General features: G+C 43.3%; 1 protein-coding gene across 1 annotated transcript in view; it reads left to right on the forward strand.

Annotated features, from left to right (window-relative positions):
• SPAG6 (sperm associated antigen 6) overlaps positions 1-14,663 on the forward strand; it is a 202,451-nt gene that overhangs the window by 78,403 nt on the left and 109,385 nt on the right. Inside the window, exon 4 of the mRNA XM_068235608.1 lies at positions 6,879-7,062. Coding sequence (XP_068091709.1) covers positions 6,879-7,062 — 184 coding nt within the window. The remainder of the gene's footprint in view (positions 1-6,878; positions 7,063-14,663) is intronic.

A 14,663-nucleotide genomic window follows, 5' to 3' on the forward strand; every position in this document is an offset into this window, starting at 1 on the left:
ATTCACTGAACAGAACAGGTATACAGTGGCGGGTTCACTGAACAGAACAGGTATGCAGTGGCGGGTTCACTGAACAGTACAGGTATGCAGTGGCAGGTTCACTGAACAGGTATGCAGTGGTGGGTTCACAGAACAGGTATGCAGTGGTGGGTTCACAGAACAGGTATGCAGTGGTGGGTTCACAGAACAGGTATGCAGTGGTGGGTTCACTGAACAGGTATGCAGTGGTGGGTTCACAGAACAGGTATGCAGTGGAGGGTTCACTGAACAGGTATGCAGTGGTGGGTTCACAGAACAGGTATGCAGTGGTGGGTTCACAGAACAGGTATGCAGTGGTGGGTTCACAGTACAGGTATGCAGTGGTGGGTTCACAGAACAGGTATGCAGTCAGGGACAAGCTAAGCCTAACTAATCTTTCCCTATGAGAGACAGTGCAGCAGCTCGCCCTACTCTCACTAATGCAGGCAGGCAGTGGCACACGAGTGACCGTAATGGCCGCCGCTGCCTGCCTTATATAAGGGGGGTGGCGCTCCAGGGGCTAGTGTAGCCTAATTGGCTACACTGGGCCTGCTGACTGTGATGTAGAGGGTCAAAGTTGACCCTCATGGTGCATTATGGGGCGAACCGAACTTCCGCAAAAGTTCGCCTGCGGGACGCGAACGCGAACCACGGAAGTTCGCATGGAACCGTTCGCAGGCGAACCGTTCGGCCCAACTCTAGTGAGGCATTCAGCCTCAATGTTAAGTTTAGGAAAATCGCTCTGAACTGAGCTAGATCACAGCGATTTTCCAAGGGTCTTTGTTACAGAAGCTGTTCAGTTACAGCTGTACTGTAACAAAAAATAAAAAAACTCTACACCAAAACACTCCAAAAATCACTAGGCATGATTAGAAAATCGCTAGGCACATGCCTAGAATTGCCTAGGAAAATCACTTTAAAAAGCGCGATTATGCCAGTGCTTTTTGGTGTGCACTGGCCCTATGTGTTTATGGGTTGGTAACATTCTACAACCCTCACCAGAGTAATATGAAAGTATAACGCTATATACTTGCAGGAAGGGATGGGAAGATGAGATCGATCCGGGGATCCGCGGCGACGAAAGATACAATGAACGAGGGTTCCTCAATCCATCTTTCACAATCACATATTGCGGATACAAACGTGGGGTGCAAACGATCGTGGTAATTACTGCGTGGGTCTGTGGGTATCGGCACCATAGTTCTCAATGGGAACCATCATGACGGTTGCGATCGCAGCATATCTCTAAACATCATTAAAATAAGTTTAGTTAAACAATGTTACATGATCTTACCAAAATAATCGTTTGTTGCAAAAAAAAATAAAAAATTGCGCAACGTGGAAAAACTTGCCACAAAAAAAGTTTTTAGAATTATTTTTTTGTTTAAAAGAGTGTTCATGTTGTCCTGGTTGTGTTGGGAGCGCACTTGTCTCGGCGGAAAACCATGCGATTTCTGCCATGTGCGCATTTTGCTATTTTTTGGGGGGATGAATTTTGTGCTTACATTTTTCATTTTATTTTTGTGTTTGAGGTTTTTTTCTCTTTTCTGTAAAAAAGCATATTCCCCCCCCCCCCCTTAGGAGAGCATATGTGAATATGCGAACCACACACAATTCTGAGTATGCCCCAGTTGATAGTAATCACTCACATCTCATTACCAACTAGCAGAAATGTCAGAGAGCTTTCAGAATGAAACATACAGAGCTCTAAAGCCATGTTCTGTATTTATGGCATATGCTGGTACCCTGCACTTATCCTGTGCATATATTGATAGTAAACTAGCTGCAGTGTGTGGTCATTCCTGCTTGAATAATATGCTTCTAAAAGGTTACTCAACTTTTGTGCACTCGCTGTCACTACTTCAGCACATACTGAAGCTAATTTATTAGATCAACGTGAACAGGGTATTTTCTTACATTGGGATTTAGTGATGTTGCCTGATACACTATTGTTTCATGTGGCAATTTATTTTAATACATTGTCTACTTGAATGGGAGCGTTTAACGATGAGCCGTGGACGCTGGCGGTAAATGCCTGCCAAGCGTCCGTGTGAGCCGGCCCTATAGAGTGGGTGGGTTAGGTCTCATGGCATACCCTTTGATCTGTTTGTCCAGCACTTACGACACAGTTCCATCCCATACTGACCATTTTATAACGTACAGCTCTTTTATATACTTCCATACAGGACAATGGCCTTGTCTGTCCCTTTAAAGAACCACTTCAGGGGAAAAGTAAGCAGTTAAGATCTGACAATACTGACAGTTTTTGGACTTGTCCATCTCCTCATGGATTCTCAGGGTTGTCTTTGTTTTCAAAAGCATTTCCTAAATGCCAGTTGCTAAGTCCAGCTGCCAAAATAGTGTGCAAGTGAGTAGGGAGGCTGGCTGGTATCTTACTATTGTGGCAATTAAACTGCTGTTAAGGAAATGCTTTTGAAAACAAAGAAAACCCTAAGAATGCCCCATGAAGAGATGGACTAGTCCAAAACCTGTTGTTTCTGTCAGATGTTAACTGCTTACTTTTGCACTGGAGTGGTCCTTTAAGCAGATGTTTTAGGAAAATGGTTAGTTTGGCTATGCCTAAATAGGACAGTGGCGGTCTTTGACTGTTTAGCTAGGATTTCTATATGTGTTAGCAGAGACAGGTCTGCTTGGAATCTGTCGTCCTATTTCCTCCATGTTGAGGAAGGCGTTATTCATTCAGAGTTTATGTTCCCCTTCTCACACCTGCTGAAAACTCATTACAGCGCAGCACTGCAGAACCGCAGCTTGTTATTCCAGCACATGATATATTGATGGAGCGCTGGAAAAACTGCCAGGAAAGGGAACACACAAATTAACCAAGCAGTGACATCAAGAGTATGAAACGGACATCTATTCCCATTCATTCTTTCTAGAAAAGCAGCAGACCAATGCTTCTGGCCAAAGATCTCCAACGGAAGCCGACTGCTAGTGTAAGAAGAGTCCAATGGAGGGAATACGTTTTATGGTATTCAGACTCAAAGGGGCACCAGGGGTGTTGCTAGGATCCTAAGAGATCCAGGGCATTTTTGGGCACTCCAGCTGGAAAATGGGTGCGGCCAAGCACCAGAATGTGGGTGTGGTCATGGGTGGAGTTACATTTACATGAACTTAACAGCAGTCTAGGTAGGCCTGCCCAGCAAAATGTTGGATGAAACCCCCTTTTCAAAAAAAACCCAAGTGTCACTGGGCAGAGTTACCTGGCTTCTGTGCTGGCTGGTCTGGCTTTCTGCTGCGCGGGCTGGCAGTTCCCCCATAGCACTCCATGACCTTCTAGTGGACCCGCTCCCATGGACCTTCCATTGAGGCACAACAACTTCCAGCATTTCCCCATAGAAGAACCACAGCTCCATGCATGCCCCATAAAGGCATCACAGCGCCCAGCATGGCACCACAGCACCCAGTATGCTCATATAGAGGCACCACAGCACACAGCATAACTCCGATTGATGCACCACAGCTCCCAGCATGCCCGCCATTGAGGCACCACAGCTGACTCTGCCTGGGGGACATCCATGGCACCCCAGAATAGATCCGGGGCACGTGCCACTGATCTTTGGGGCTAGCAACTCCCCTGAGGGGCACTATGGCAAAAACTTCCTGCTTAGCTGTCACATGAAATAGGTATGATTTGACAACGCTGATCCTCTTACCAACAGGTTTTGGATTAGTCCATCTCCTCATCTGGGATTCTCAAACTTTCTTTTAATAGTTTCAAAAACATTCACCTTCACTGAAAAGGATCTATACAAAGATCTTTGGCAGCCTGCTCACGTTCGTTCGTGCACACTATTCTGACATTTAGACTGAGTAACTGCCATGCAAAGAAACCATGAGAATCCCCCAGGAGGAGATGAACTAGTCCAAAATCTGTCAGTAGGAGGTTCAGAATATTATAATTATAATTCCTACTGTAAGTGCCAGATACGTAGAAAACAAAAAAAAATGATATTGCATTTACTCTGGAACAAATGCATCTTATATGGAGGTATAAATATGAATTTTACATTTTATAGTTTTTGGCCATAGTGCCTAATCTGTAATAGAGAACTCTGTAAGAGCAAATCAGTGGCCAGGCTGGAGACCTGCTGTACTTTGCATTGTACACTACCAGCCTGCTGAATCTCTGTAGGCCCACAGTTAGGTGTAGCCTATAGCACAGGCACCCTCTGCAGCGTTGTGTGATGTTCCCCATTGCTGTGTACTGCCATGTGTAGTACCAAGCTTGTAGCTGCAGCAGTGAGATGGATATTCAGGCCTGATTGACATCACGGGAGCCTAAAGGCATAGATGTCCTGGCACCCCAGACTTCCCCCTCCATGAACCTGCAAATCTCTGCCAAACTGCAACGCAAGTGTGCTGGCTGTCCCAGCTGTCACTTTCTCCCTTGCCTTCCTTTGCCCATCATAGGTAGCTACAGGTGCCCCTTAGTATTAGGTAGCTAGAGGAACCTCAGTATTAAGTAGCTAGTGATGCCCCCAACTGAAATGCTGAGGCTTCTTTTACATTAGAAAACGCGTGCAAGAGCCGATCTCCTTCACGTGTTGAATAGCCTGCGGCTTGTCTTCGGGATGTTGCGGTGAGAAGCAATCAACGGTGGTAGTTATTAATTCACCCGCTGGGAAGAATGCCGGCTCCCAATTATTAAAGGCTCCCGGGTGCGTTAAACTGCAATGCACCAAAACGCAGCGTCGGATGTGAAACGTAAACTGAAAGTCTATGGACTTTAATTTTACCTTGTGCGTCAAAATGCAGGAAAAGAGCTCTGATGTGAAAGAGCCCTGAGAGCTGGGAGTGTACCTCTCATTTACGCTCTGCTAAGGACTCTGCGTAAGGAAGGAGGGAGAGAGGTGCTAGAGTAGGGGAGTGAGCCACCTTTCCATTCTCAGGCGCCCATAGGCACATGCCTACAGTGCCTTACGGTAAATGAGGCCCTGTAGATATTAGACAAGCAGCGGCCGCCTCCATGAATGTCTCATGACAGCTGTAATTTGGAGTGGCGGAGCTGTCGGGGATGCTGGTTCAGCAATCATCATCGAAAGCTGAAGATATTGAATGTGTGCACTCAGACAGTTAACGTATCGGCATTGTAACAAGATCAGCCTTGTTTTATTCCCCGCTCCCAGTGTTTTGGATGTTGAGACAAAGAAGCAATTCAGATGAAACATGAACTTGTATAATCACTCAGTGGAAGTGGAGAGAGCAGCAGAGAAAGAGAAAAAAAAAATCACAGAACGTTCTCTAAAGACTGAAGATCGCTAGACAAACAGTGTTCTTTGCGGGGACGGCATGTGTGCTCACTGTATATGCTGCTCTTCATGTGGCCGGTAGGAACAACAAGAGGCGCATTAGGAATCTCTGTAGACACTTGCTATTAAAATGACTGACCTTGATTGGCTTCGGAGGACTCTACATGTCGTGAAAATTGCAGATAATGCAAAATGACAGAACCATCTAAAGAGGACAGATTTTAGGGGTAGGCACACTAGGTAGTTCTCTAGGGCACCACCTGTCGCAAGGGGCACCAAATATTCCTACCAAACCAATTATTTCATATGGAATAACAATTCTGCTACACAGTGAGAAGGGATAGGATGGAACTGTAGTGTAAATGTTGGGTAGAAATATCACCTAGCAGAATAAAATAGTGACCCGATGAACATTGGTGTGACATAGGTACTATCAATGTGACAAATAAAGTGGAGCTGAACTCTTGCATAGGACAGAAGGAAAACATAGAGAAATGCACCCTGTATGTATTTAGAGAGTTTAGCCTGTGTAATTCCCCCTCATATTTCACTAATCACAGCTGTAACTTGATCTCTCAGGTGTGTCAGCTGACTGCCTTGCCAGAGCAGCTAATTGATAAACACAGGATGTTAACCTTATGTCTGCTCCCATGACAGCAGGAAGTAGACACACTTAAGACTAGACTTTTGGCCCAGAAAGAAGAAACCCGCCTGAACTGTCATTCTCAACAGGAAATAAGCTAAAAGAACCAGCATACGGGTATTTTAAATATACTTATTGTACAGAGAACTGATGTGTACCGATCAAAACTGTGTTCATTGTTAGTGCACATTTACTATCATAAGCATTAAAGTGTAACTGTTGGGCATAAAATCAAAAATCCATTATTTATTTTTATCTGGTTAACAAGTAATAAGCATGCTAACCAGGCAATCCAAAAGTTAAAATCACTTACTTTTCTTGTTGATAAATGTTGATAAATGATCATTCCCCTGACTCTTATTTGGTACCTTACCGCACAAAGCAAGTTGCAGGGCATGCTGGGTTGTCCTTTTTTGCTTCTCTACTTTCTCCTTAGACTTAAGTAATGCAGACTGATTGGCTGAAGCCTTTTCCCCCCTGTTTTCCCCTCCCACACCTCTGTTCCTCTCTGGCCAATATTTCTCATGCTGAGACAATGCACTTTCTATAGTGGAGGGCGGGCAATTCATACACAATCAGGAAGAGGAGAGTAAGGGAGGAAATTACACCAGGATTGGCTTCAAAATAGCCACAGTTAAAATGGGAAATGCAAAGAAGGATTTTCTCTTTTTGTTACTGTAGAAAAATCACTAAAATCAAAACGTGGACAGTGCAATACATATGTTATGTAAGTATAGCAAGTATTTATCTACTTATATATGTGGGGGGGGGGAGGGGGGGTTCTGAGATAGTATGGCTGACAGCTCCTCTTTCAAATGGGAGGCTGAACTATGTGAGACAGACTTTGGAACATGACCTTGCAGTGACCAGGCATGGGGCGGGAATGAGGCTGCCGCATGGAAGATTCTTCTTTATGTACTGATTTTGGCTGGTTTCTCTTCCCACAGCGCTTCTACAAGAAAGCAGCGGCCTTCGTGCTCCGAGCCGTTGCCAAGCATTCTCCGCAGTTAGCTCAGTCAATAGTGGATTGTGGAGCGGTGGACACCCTGGTCATCTGCCTGGAGGACTTTGACCCTGGTGTAAAGGAAGCTGCAACCTGGGCTCTGGGCTGTATTGCAAGGCACAATGCAGGTATGTCTTCGTCAAAGACATTCTTTTTACAATAGCATTAATTTTTATCGATGTTGCCATCCTTTATGTATAACGTGCTAACATACACAGGAGAGATGTATCTTTATCCCAGCAAAGTAAACAAGGCAGGAATCCGTCTTTTTTAGTTTGGGTCCGCTTTAAATATGTTTGTGCTAAAAACTGTCCTGCTTTGGCTCAGTTCCAGCTAGATCTGAATTCACCTTTTTTTCACAAAGTAAAATCACATTCTCCCTGATAGTAATGTAATTTTCTTGCAAAGTTCCCAGTTGGAGAGATTTCCTCACTTCCTGTCTCAGTATCAGCCGTTACTAGAAACAGGAAGCGAGGAAATCTCTCCACCAATGGGGACTTAGAATTATAAAGAAAACCCCCTAAAAACAAAGACTATTTTAAAGTGGGGTGAAATCATGCCATAAGAAATGACTTATTTAGCATGCCTATCCTATTATTTTTTTTGTGCTCACTGTCAGATTTATGAGAACTTTTGCCCTTTTCTTTTTACCTAGCCCAGTGTTAATTTTCCCTCCTTACTGCGGCTGCCACAGCTTACTGTCCCTCCCACAACAAACATAACCTAGTCCAGTGATCTGCAAACTTGGCTCTCCAGCTCTTAAGGAACTACAAGTCCCACAATGCATTTCGGGAGACTGACAGCCACAGTCATGATTCATAAAGGCAAATGCATTGTGGGACTTGTAGTTCCTTAACAGCTGGAGAGCCAAGTTTGCAGATCACTGACCTAGACAACTGACTAAAGGTGGCCATACATCTTCCGATTTGGCTGTACGATCGACCACTCGATTCAATCATTATATAGAATCGAGAGGGAATCGAGTGTTTTCCAGTAGGCCCAATCGATGGAAAGTGGCTGATATCATGTTGAATCGACCAGTTTAATCGATCGAGCAGGATGCAAGATATCGGTTGATCGCACAGGAATCAGCTACTGTTTATATGTCATTCGATTGACTCTGAATCAATTTTTGTATTAAGAGCATGGAGACACAACATCGTTCAGATCAATTAGTGAAGATGAATTGCAAAGGATATCGCCTGTAGTGTGTGGGCCACTAGTCAATCGAGTTTCGATCAACCAAACTGAAGTCGATTCCTTAAAGGGAACCTAAACTGAGAAGGAGATGGATTTTTCCTTTTAAAATAATACCAGTTGCCCGACTCTCCTGCTGATCCCGTGTCTCTAATACTTTTAGCCACAACCCCTCAACAAGCATGCAGATCAGGTCCTCTGACTGAAGTCAGACTGGATTAGCTGCATGCTTGTTTCAGGTGTGTGATTCAGCCACTACTGCCCCAAAGAGATCAGCAGGACTGCCAGGCAACTGGTATTGTTTATAAGGAAACATCCATATCCCTCTCGGTTAAGGTTCCCTTTAATAAAGTCGATCGCTTTGTCGATTGAATCAGAATCGCTAGATGTATGGCTACCTTAACATCACTGTGTGTGTGTGTGTGTGTTCAATCACCTTCTGGTTATAGTGTGCTTATCTCACCTGAAATAGGAAGCTTTCTGTTATTTGCATGCTGAGATAAGGCACCCAGACCAGGTAAAGGGGCCCATACACCTAACGATTTTCCCACCGATATACAGCAGATTCGATCACTGTGATCGAAACTGCTGTGAAATAGTTGCGCAAACGCTGACAGAACAATCGATTTCCGTCTGAAATCAATCGTTCCCGTCGATCAGATTCGATCAGAGAGGGATCTATCTGTTGGTCGATCTGATGGCGAATCGACCAGTGTATGGCTACCTTAAAAAGAAAAAAACCTATTGGGGGACATATAGGGACCTACTGTATTTTAGAAAAAAGGGGTTTACATATATTTGTGGGACACTAACTTTTTTTTATTTATTTTATTTATGTTGCAACCCCCTTTTAACTCTTTCCCTGCCAGCCGATATGTCCTGCAAACATCTACTGCCAAGCAGTTTTTAGACATTTTTGCACTCATTAGGTTTACTTAGGATTTTTGACAAGAAAAACTACGGTATATGAAATAGCACATATAAATTGTATATTGTTTTTTCCGTAATTAATTGGGCATGAACATTAAAGCAAATGTTTTTACTTTTTCTTGAGATATAACAAACATTTTTAGTGAAATAGGTAAAACAAAAGTGAAAATAAAATATTTTTCTGCTGTTTTTTTCAAAGTAGAATTACATTTATTAACAAAAATCTTACTGTTTGTAAAAGCCCTGATTCTGCTGAATTCAACGATGTGTACTGGTACCCCACTTTTCCTGTCCCGGAATAGGTGTACTAGTACAGGTAGCCAGATTTAGGTGCAGCAAGTATAGGTAGCCAGGAATAGATGTCCCCAGTACAGGTAGCCAGGTATTGGTGCAGCTAGTATAGGTAGCCAGGTATAGGTGATGCCAATACAGGTAGCCAGGTATAGGTGCCGCCAGTATAGGTAGCCAGGTATAGGTGACGCCAATACAGGTAGCCGTGTATAGGTGCCGCCAGTATAGGTAGCCAGGTATAGGTGCCACCAGTACAGGTAGTCAGGTATAGGTGCCCCAATATAGGTAGTGTGTATAGGTGCCTCAGTATAGGTAGCAGGTATGGGGGCCACTGTGGGGAGGGGGCAGACATCCTCCTCCCTTCCTTCACATGGCCCCCCCTCCTGTGGCCCCCTGCCTGGCTGGAGCATGTGTAATTAACTCATCCGATTGCTGGCTCCATGCGGTGTCTCCTCCAGCTGAAGGCTCCTCTCCCGATCTCTATGTGACGCGAGATTACTACACGTCATAAAGGAAGTAGAGAGGAGGCAGCTGCCGGCGGGGGACATGCGACATGGAGTGGAGAGATCGGTGAGTAATTACACTCCCGACCGCTGATCCAGCACTGCAGGAAGGCAGAGGAGGGGGGCCCACGTGGAGGGAGGGAGGAATTATGTCATCACCCCTCCCCGCTGCTTCCCGGGGGCAAAATTGCCAAAAGGCGTACATAGTATGTTGTTGGCAGTTTGAGCACCTCCCTGCCAACACATACCCAGTACATGCTTGGCAGGGAAAGGGTTAAGGAGAAACACAATGTGCCCCCCCCCCCAAAAAAAAAACCCCACATATGTAAGTAGATAAATACTTGCTCTACTTACATAACACATGTATTGCACTGCCCACGTTTTGATTTCACAGAATTGTATATAGTAAATGTGGAGAATTCTGTTCCTGGCAGTGGCCATATCGTGTCCTACAAGGTTAAAGCGCACAGCGGTGAGGAATAAATACAGCTGGCACAGACTTACCTGCTAATGGGTCCAAGCGCTGTCATTCCCATCTGTTCTCTGCACTACTGCAGAGAGTATAGAAGGGAACTGCAGCGTCTGGAACCATTATTAGGTGAGTCTTATCCTTCCCCATTGTTCAGTGCGGGGAAGAGGGGGAATGCGGCGGGCAGCAGATTCGACAGGGGGGGGGACATGCCACTGGAGGAGGAGGGTCGAGGACAGTGACAGGAGACAGCTTCTGGCCCCCCTCCCTGCGCCCTAAGAGTGGCTACAGCCACCGCAATGAAGGGGAGACCAGACGGCCAATCAGAGATGAGAGAGGTGAGTGACAGAGGCTTCAGCCAATCAGGCTGATTCAGCATGCCATGTCACTTCTCTTTTGCGTCTGTGTACGCAGTTAGAGCCTGGGGACTTGGGGAGAGGAAACCTATTTGAAAAAAAGTAAGATTGATTTGTAACTTTTGAATTGCCTAGTTAGCATCTTTTTTTCCAATGTAGCAGCCTGCTATAGAGAATTGAATTTGTATTTTATGCCTAACAGTTACTCTTTAACCTATTTTAGTTCTTGGACGTAGAAACTACGTCCAGGAACCATGCGCGCTACCGCGTGCACGCGCATACCCGGCCCGCGGTTCGTTAGCCAGGCAATCAGTGAATCGGGCTATGGCGCCCGATCACTGATTCCTCTCCCCCGCTAAAAAAAGGGATAGCTTCTCTCGGAAGCTGCGCTTTTTCTGGCTGTTGCCTCCCCCATGCGTCTCTCTAAGCGTATGTTACGCTTAGAGTGACGTCATGTAAACAAACTCATGGCCGCCATCTTGTGGCCAAAAAGTAATACTACAACTAAAAGTAAAAAAAATAAAATTCAAACACACATTTACATTATAAATCTCTTGTTTACATCCCACCCTCCCAAAACTACCCAATTAAAATGTTTAATACAAAAAAACAAAATATAGATCAGTTCATTGTGATAAGTAGTGATAAAGTTATAGGCTAATCAATGGGAGGTGAACATTGCTTAAGTGAAAACGACGGAACGCGAATGGGTTAAGAGAGTAGAGAAGCATTCAAACATCTCTCAGGTTTTTTGGGGCGTTTGTTACCGTCAGCGTCCCACTTCCTGTGAAAACCACCAGTGGGAATCAGATAAATTAACATAAACCAATTTTTTTCTTGAGAATTTTTTTTTGTCCCATTTCCAAACTCAGCCCACCGGTAACAGATGCGGCGGATCACAATGGGGAGCATTGTTACAGGAAGTAAAGATGTTCAATTTCTGTCTAATGGACACGTCCAGTGAGAACGCCACAAGCTGTAAATCCATTGGGCTAGCGCGCTTGATGGACTGCAGAAGTGCTTGTCTGGGCTGGAGGTTCTTACATGGGTATGAACTTTACAAGAAACAGAGGGATTACGCTTAATCTCATTTGTGCCGCAGCAGAGCAAAAAAAACCTGTTGCTCTGTATAGTCAGCCGTGGGTATTTATGCTAATCTGCGGCTTTCCAGAATTGCTCTGCCACAGTTCAAAGGTCAGAGAATGTGATTATATCCTTGTGTGATACGGCATTCTGAAACTCTCCAGAGGTCGTACACCTGTGCGAGGCGGTCGTACCCTCTGAAGGGGCTGGCCACGCGCCAAGACTCACAGCCCCGGCTGAAGGACTTGTTAATATGGCTAACGCTAAGGGAAATTATTCCAGTGCACAGAAAGAAAATAAACCGTGCAGAGGCTGTGGTCGAGGGAAAAAAATGTGTTTTCTCATTAAAAAGACACATATGGTCTGGGACTGGCTGCATAATCGACATAGCAACATATTTTTAGCATATCGGTGGTTCTGGGAATATGATGTGAGACTTCACAGGAGTACTTTAGGGGAAACTCCAGGCTAATATTGCACCTTTCATATGATATGTATATGTCATCTGTGTTAGAAGAAGAAAAATCTTACCCTCAGATTGCTGCAGTTCTGTAAAAGTAACCTGTGTATAGAATATAATGGCCTCAATTCTGGTAGGGTTATCAAACAAATTACCTCATGTGAGGTAATTTACCTCATGAGGTAATGACATTTAGCAATTCTGGTAGATTTTAGTCATGTTTTACCTCATGAGGTAATTCATGAGGTAATTTACATTTCATTTTACCAAAAATAGCCATTCTTATGGAAATACAGTAGAAATAAAATATAGTAGAAATATAGTAGAAATAAGACTCCAAATATTTACTGGATTTTTTTTTATAAGGGATGCCTATAAATATACTTTTCATAGGTTGCTACATAATCAAATACACCTTCCCCTCTAAAAAAAAAACATCTTCCAAAGACTATCCTAACTTATGGAAGACAATTAAAGACTACTATTATTTATTTACTGCATGCTTAATGCTGAAATACCGCGTTTTACCTCACTTTATGCATTTACCTCATATTTTACCTCATGTTACCTGCGTTAAAAGGGAAATAAAAACTTGAGATGCTAGCATAATATTGCCCCTGTTTAATTCTCTAGTAAGGCCACATCTGGAATATGGAATTCAGTTCTGGGCACCACATTACAAAAAAGATATTGCTGTTTTAGAGCAGGTGCAGAGACGAGCAACAAAATTGATACGTGGGATGGAATGTCTCACTTACCAAGAAAGGTTACATAAACTGGGTTTATTTAGTCTAGAGAAAAGACGCCTTAGTGGGGATCTAATTAACATGTATAAATACATCAGAGGGCAATATAATAGCTTGGCGCATGAGCTTTTTGTCCCTAGGTCTTCTCAAAGGACTAGAGGACATGATCTGCGCATGCAGGAAAAACGTTTTAGCCATTTATTTAGGAAAGGGTTCTTTACAGTAAGAGTGATTAAGATGTGGAATGCATTGCCACAGGAAATCGTTATGGCAAACTCTATACCTGCATTTAAAGGGGGCTTAGATGCTTTCCTTGCGTTGAAAGACATCCATGGCTACAATTACTAGGTAATGCCTAATGATGTTGATCCAGGGATTTTATCTGATTGCCATCTGGAGTCGGGAAGGAATTTTTCCCTTTTGGGGCTAATTGGACCATGCCTTGTAAGGTTTTTTTTTGCCTTCCTCTGGATCAACAGGGATATGTGAGGGAGCAGGCTGGTGTTGTACTTTGTACTGGTTGAACTCGATGGACGTATGTCTTTTTTCAACCAAAATAACTATGTAACTATGTTCGGAAATGGAGAAAAATCTTTCAGAATTGCTAAAAAAAGAGGAAAATACCTCATGAGGTAATTTACCTACAAAAAAAATATTTACCTCACAGAGCTAAGAGAATTGAGGCCAATGTAGGAGCTCCTAATCAGAGCTGCGTTCATTAGCCTGGAATAGCTTCTTCTTCCAGGGACTGTTTTGTATATAAGTAGATAAATACTTGTTTTGCTCTATTTACATAACATATGTATCTTACTGTCCACATTTTGATTTCAGTGAAGATTATATAGTTAATAAAGAGAAAACTGTTTCAGGCATTTTCCATCGTTACTGCCTCTGACTAAAGCCAATCCTGATGTAATTTCCTCCCTTACTCCTTTTTTCTCTCTCCTAAAAACTGCACTGTCATATCTAGCTTGTTTTGTTAACACATGTGAGTACAACATAGATTGTATTTCAGCAGCTTCTGCCTCTCAGCCTCGTGTCACACTGAACTGCCCTCTGCCAATCAGTGAGGAGCAGGAATGTGAGATGGGAGATAAAAAGCTTCCCTCTCCTTGGCAATGTACCAAATAGAGCCAGGCTGAGATAAGATTTATCACAGAAGAAACATTTATGATTAGATTGGAATGCTTGCAATGCAGGGTCAGGTTGCAGACTGCATAGTAAACACAGAGCAGTGGGTAAATTGAGTTTTAAAGTGAACCTGAGGTGAAAGTGATATGAAGGCTGTAATTGGTGATATAGTCTAAACAAATGAAAAATACACCTTTATTTACAAATAAAATATTGTCAACCATACATTGTACTAGGGACATAATTTAAACTTTGCAATAACCGGGAAATTGGGCAAACAAAATGTGTGGATTTTATCCACAGTAGATTGTTTTATTTTAAAACTATAATGGCTGAAAACGGAGAAATAATGATTTTTTTTCCATTTTTTATTACTATTCCCCTTAAAATGCATTTAGAATGAAATAATTCTTAGCAAAAATTGCCACCCAAAAAAAGCCTAATTGGTGGCGAAAAAAACAAGATATAGATAATTTCCGTGTGTTTAGTAGTGTTTTACATAGCATTTTAGTAAGAGGGCTTTTTTGGTCCTTTTCAGCCCCTTACACATTCCTAGGAGTTCT

Source organism: Hyperolius riggenbachi, chromosome 5 (genome assembly GCF_040937935.1).
Source record: "Hyperolius riggenbachi isolate aHypRig1 chromosome 5, aHypRig1.pri, whole genome shotgun sequence".
Lineage (NCBI taxonomy): Eukaryota > Metazoa > Chordata > Amphibia > Anura > Hyperoliidae > Hyperolius > Hyperolius riggenbachi.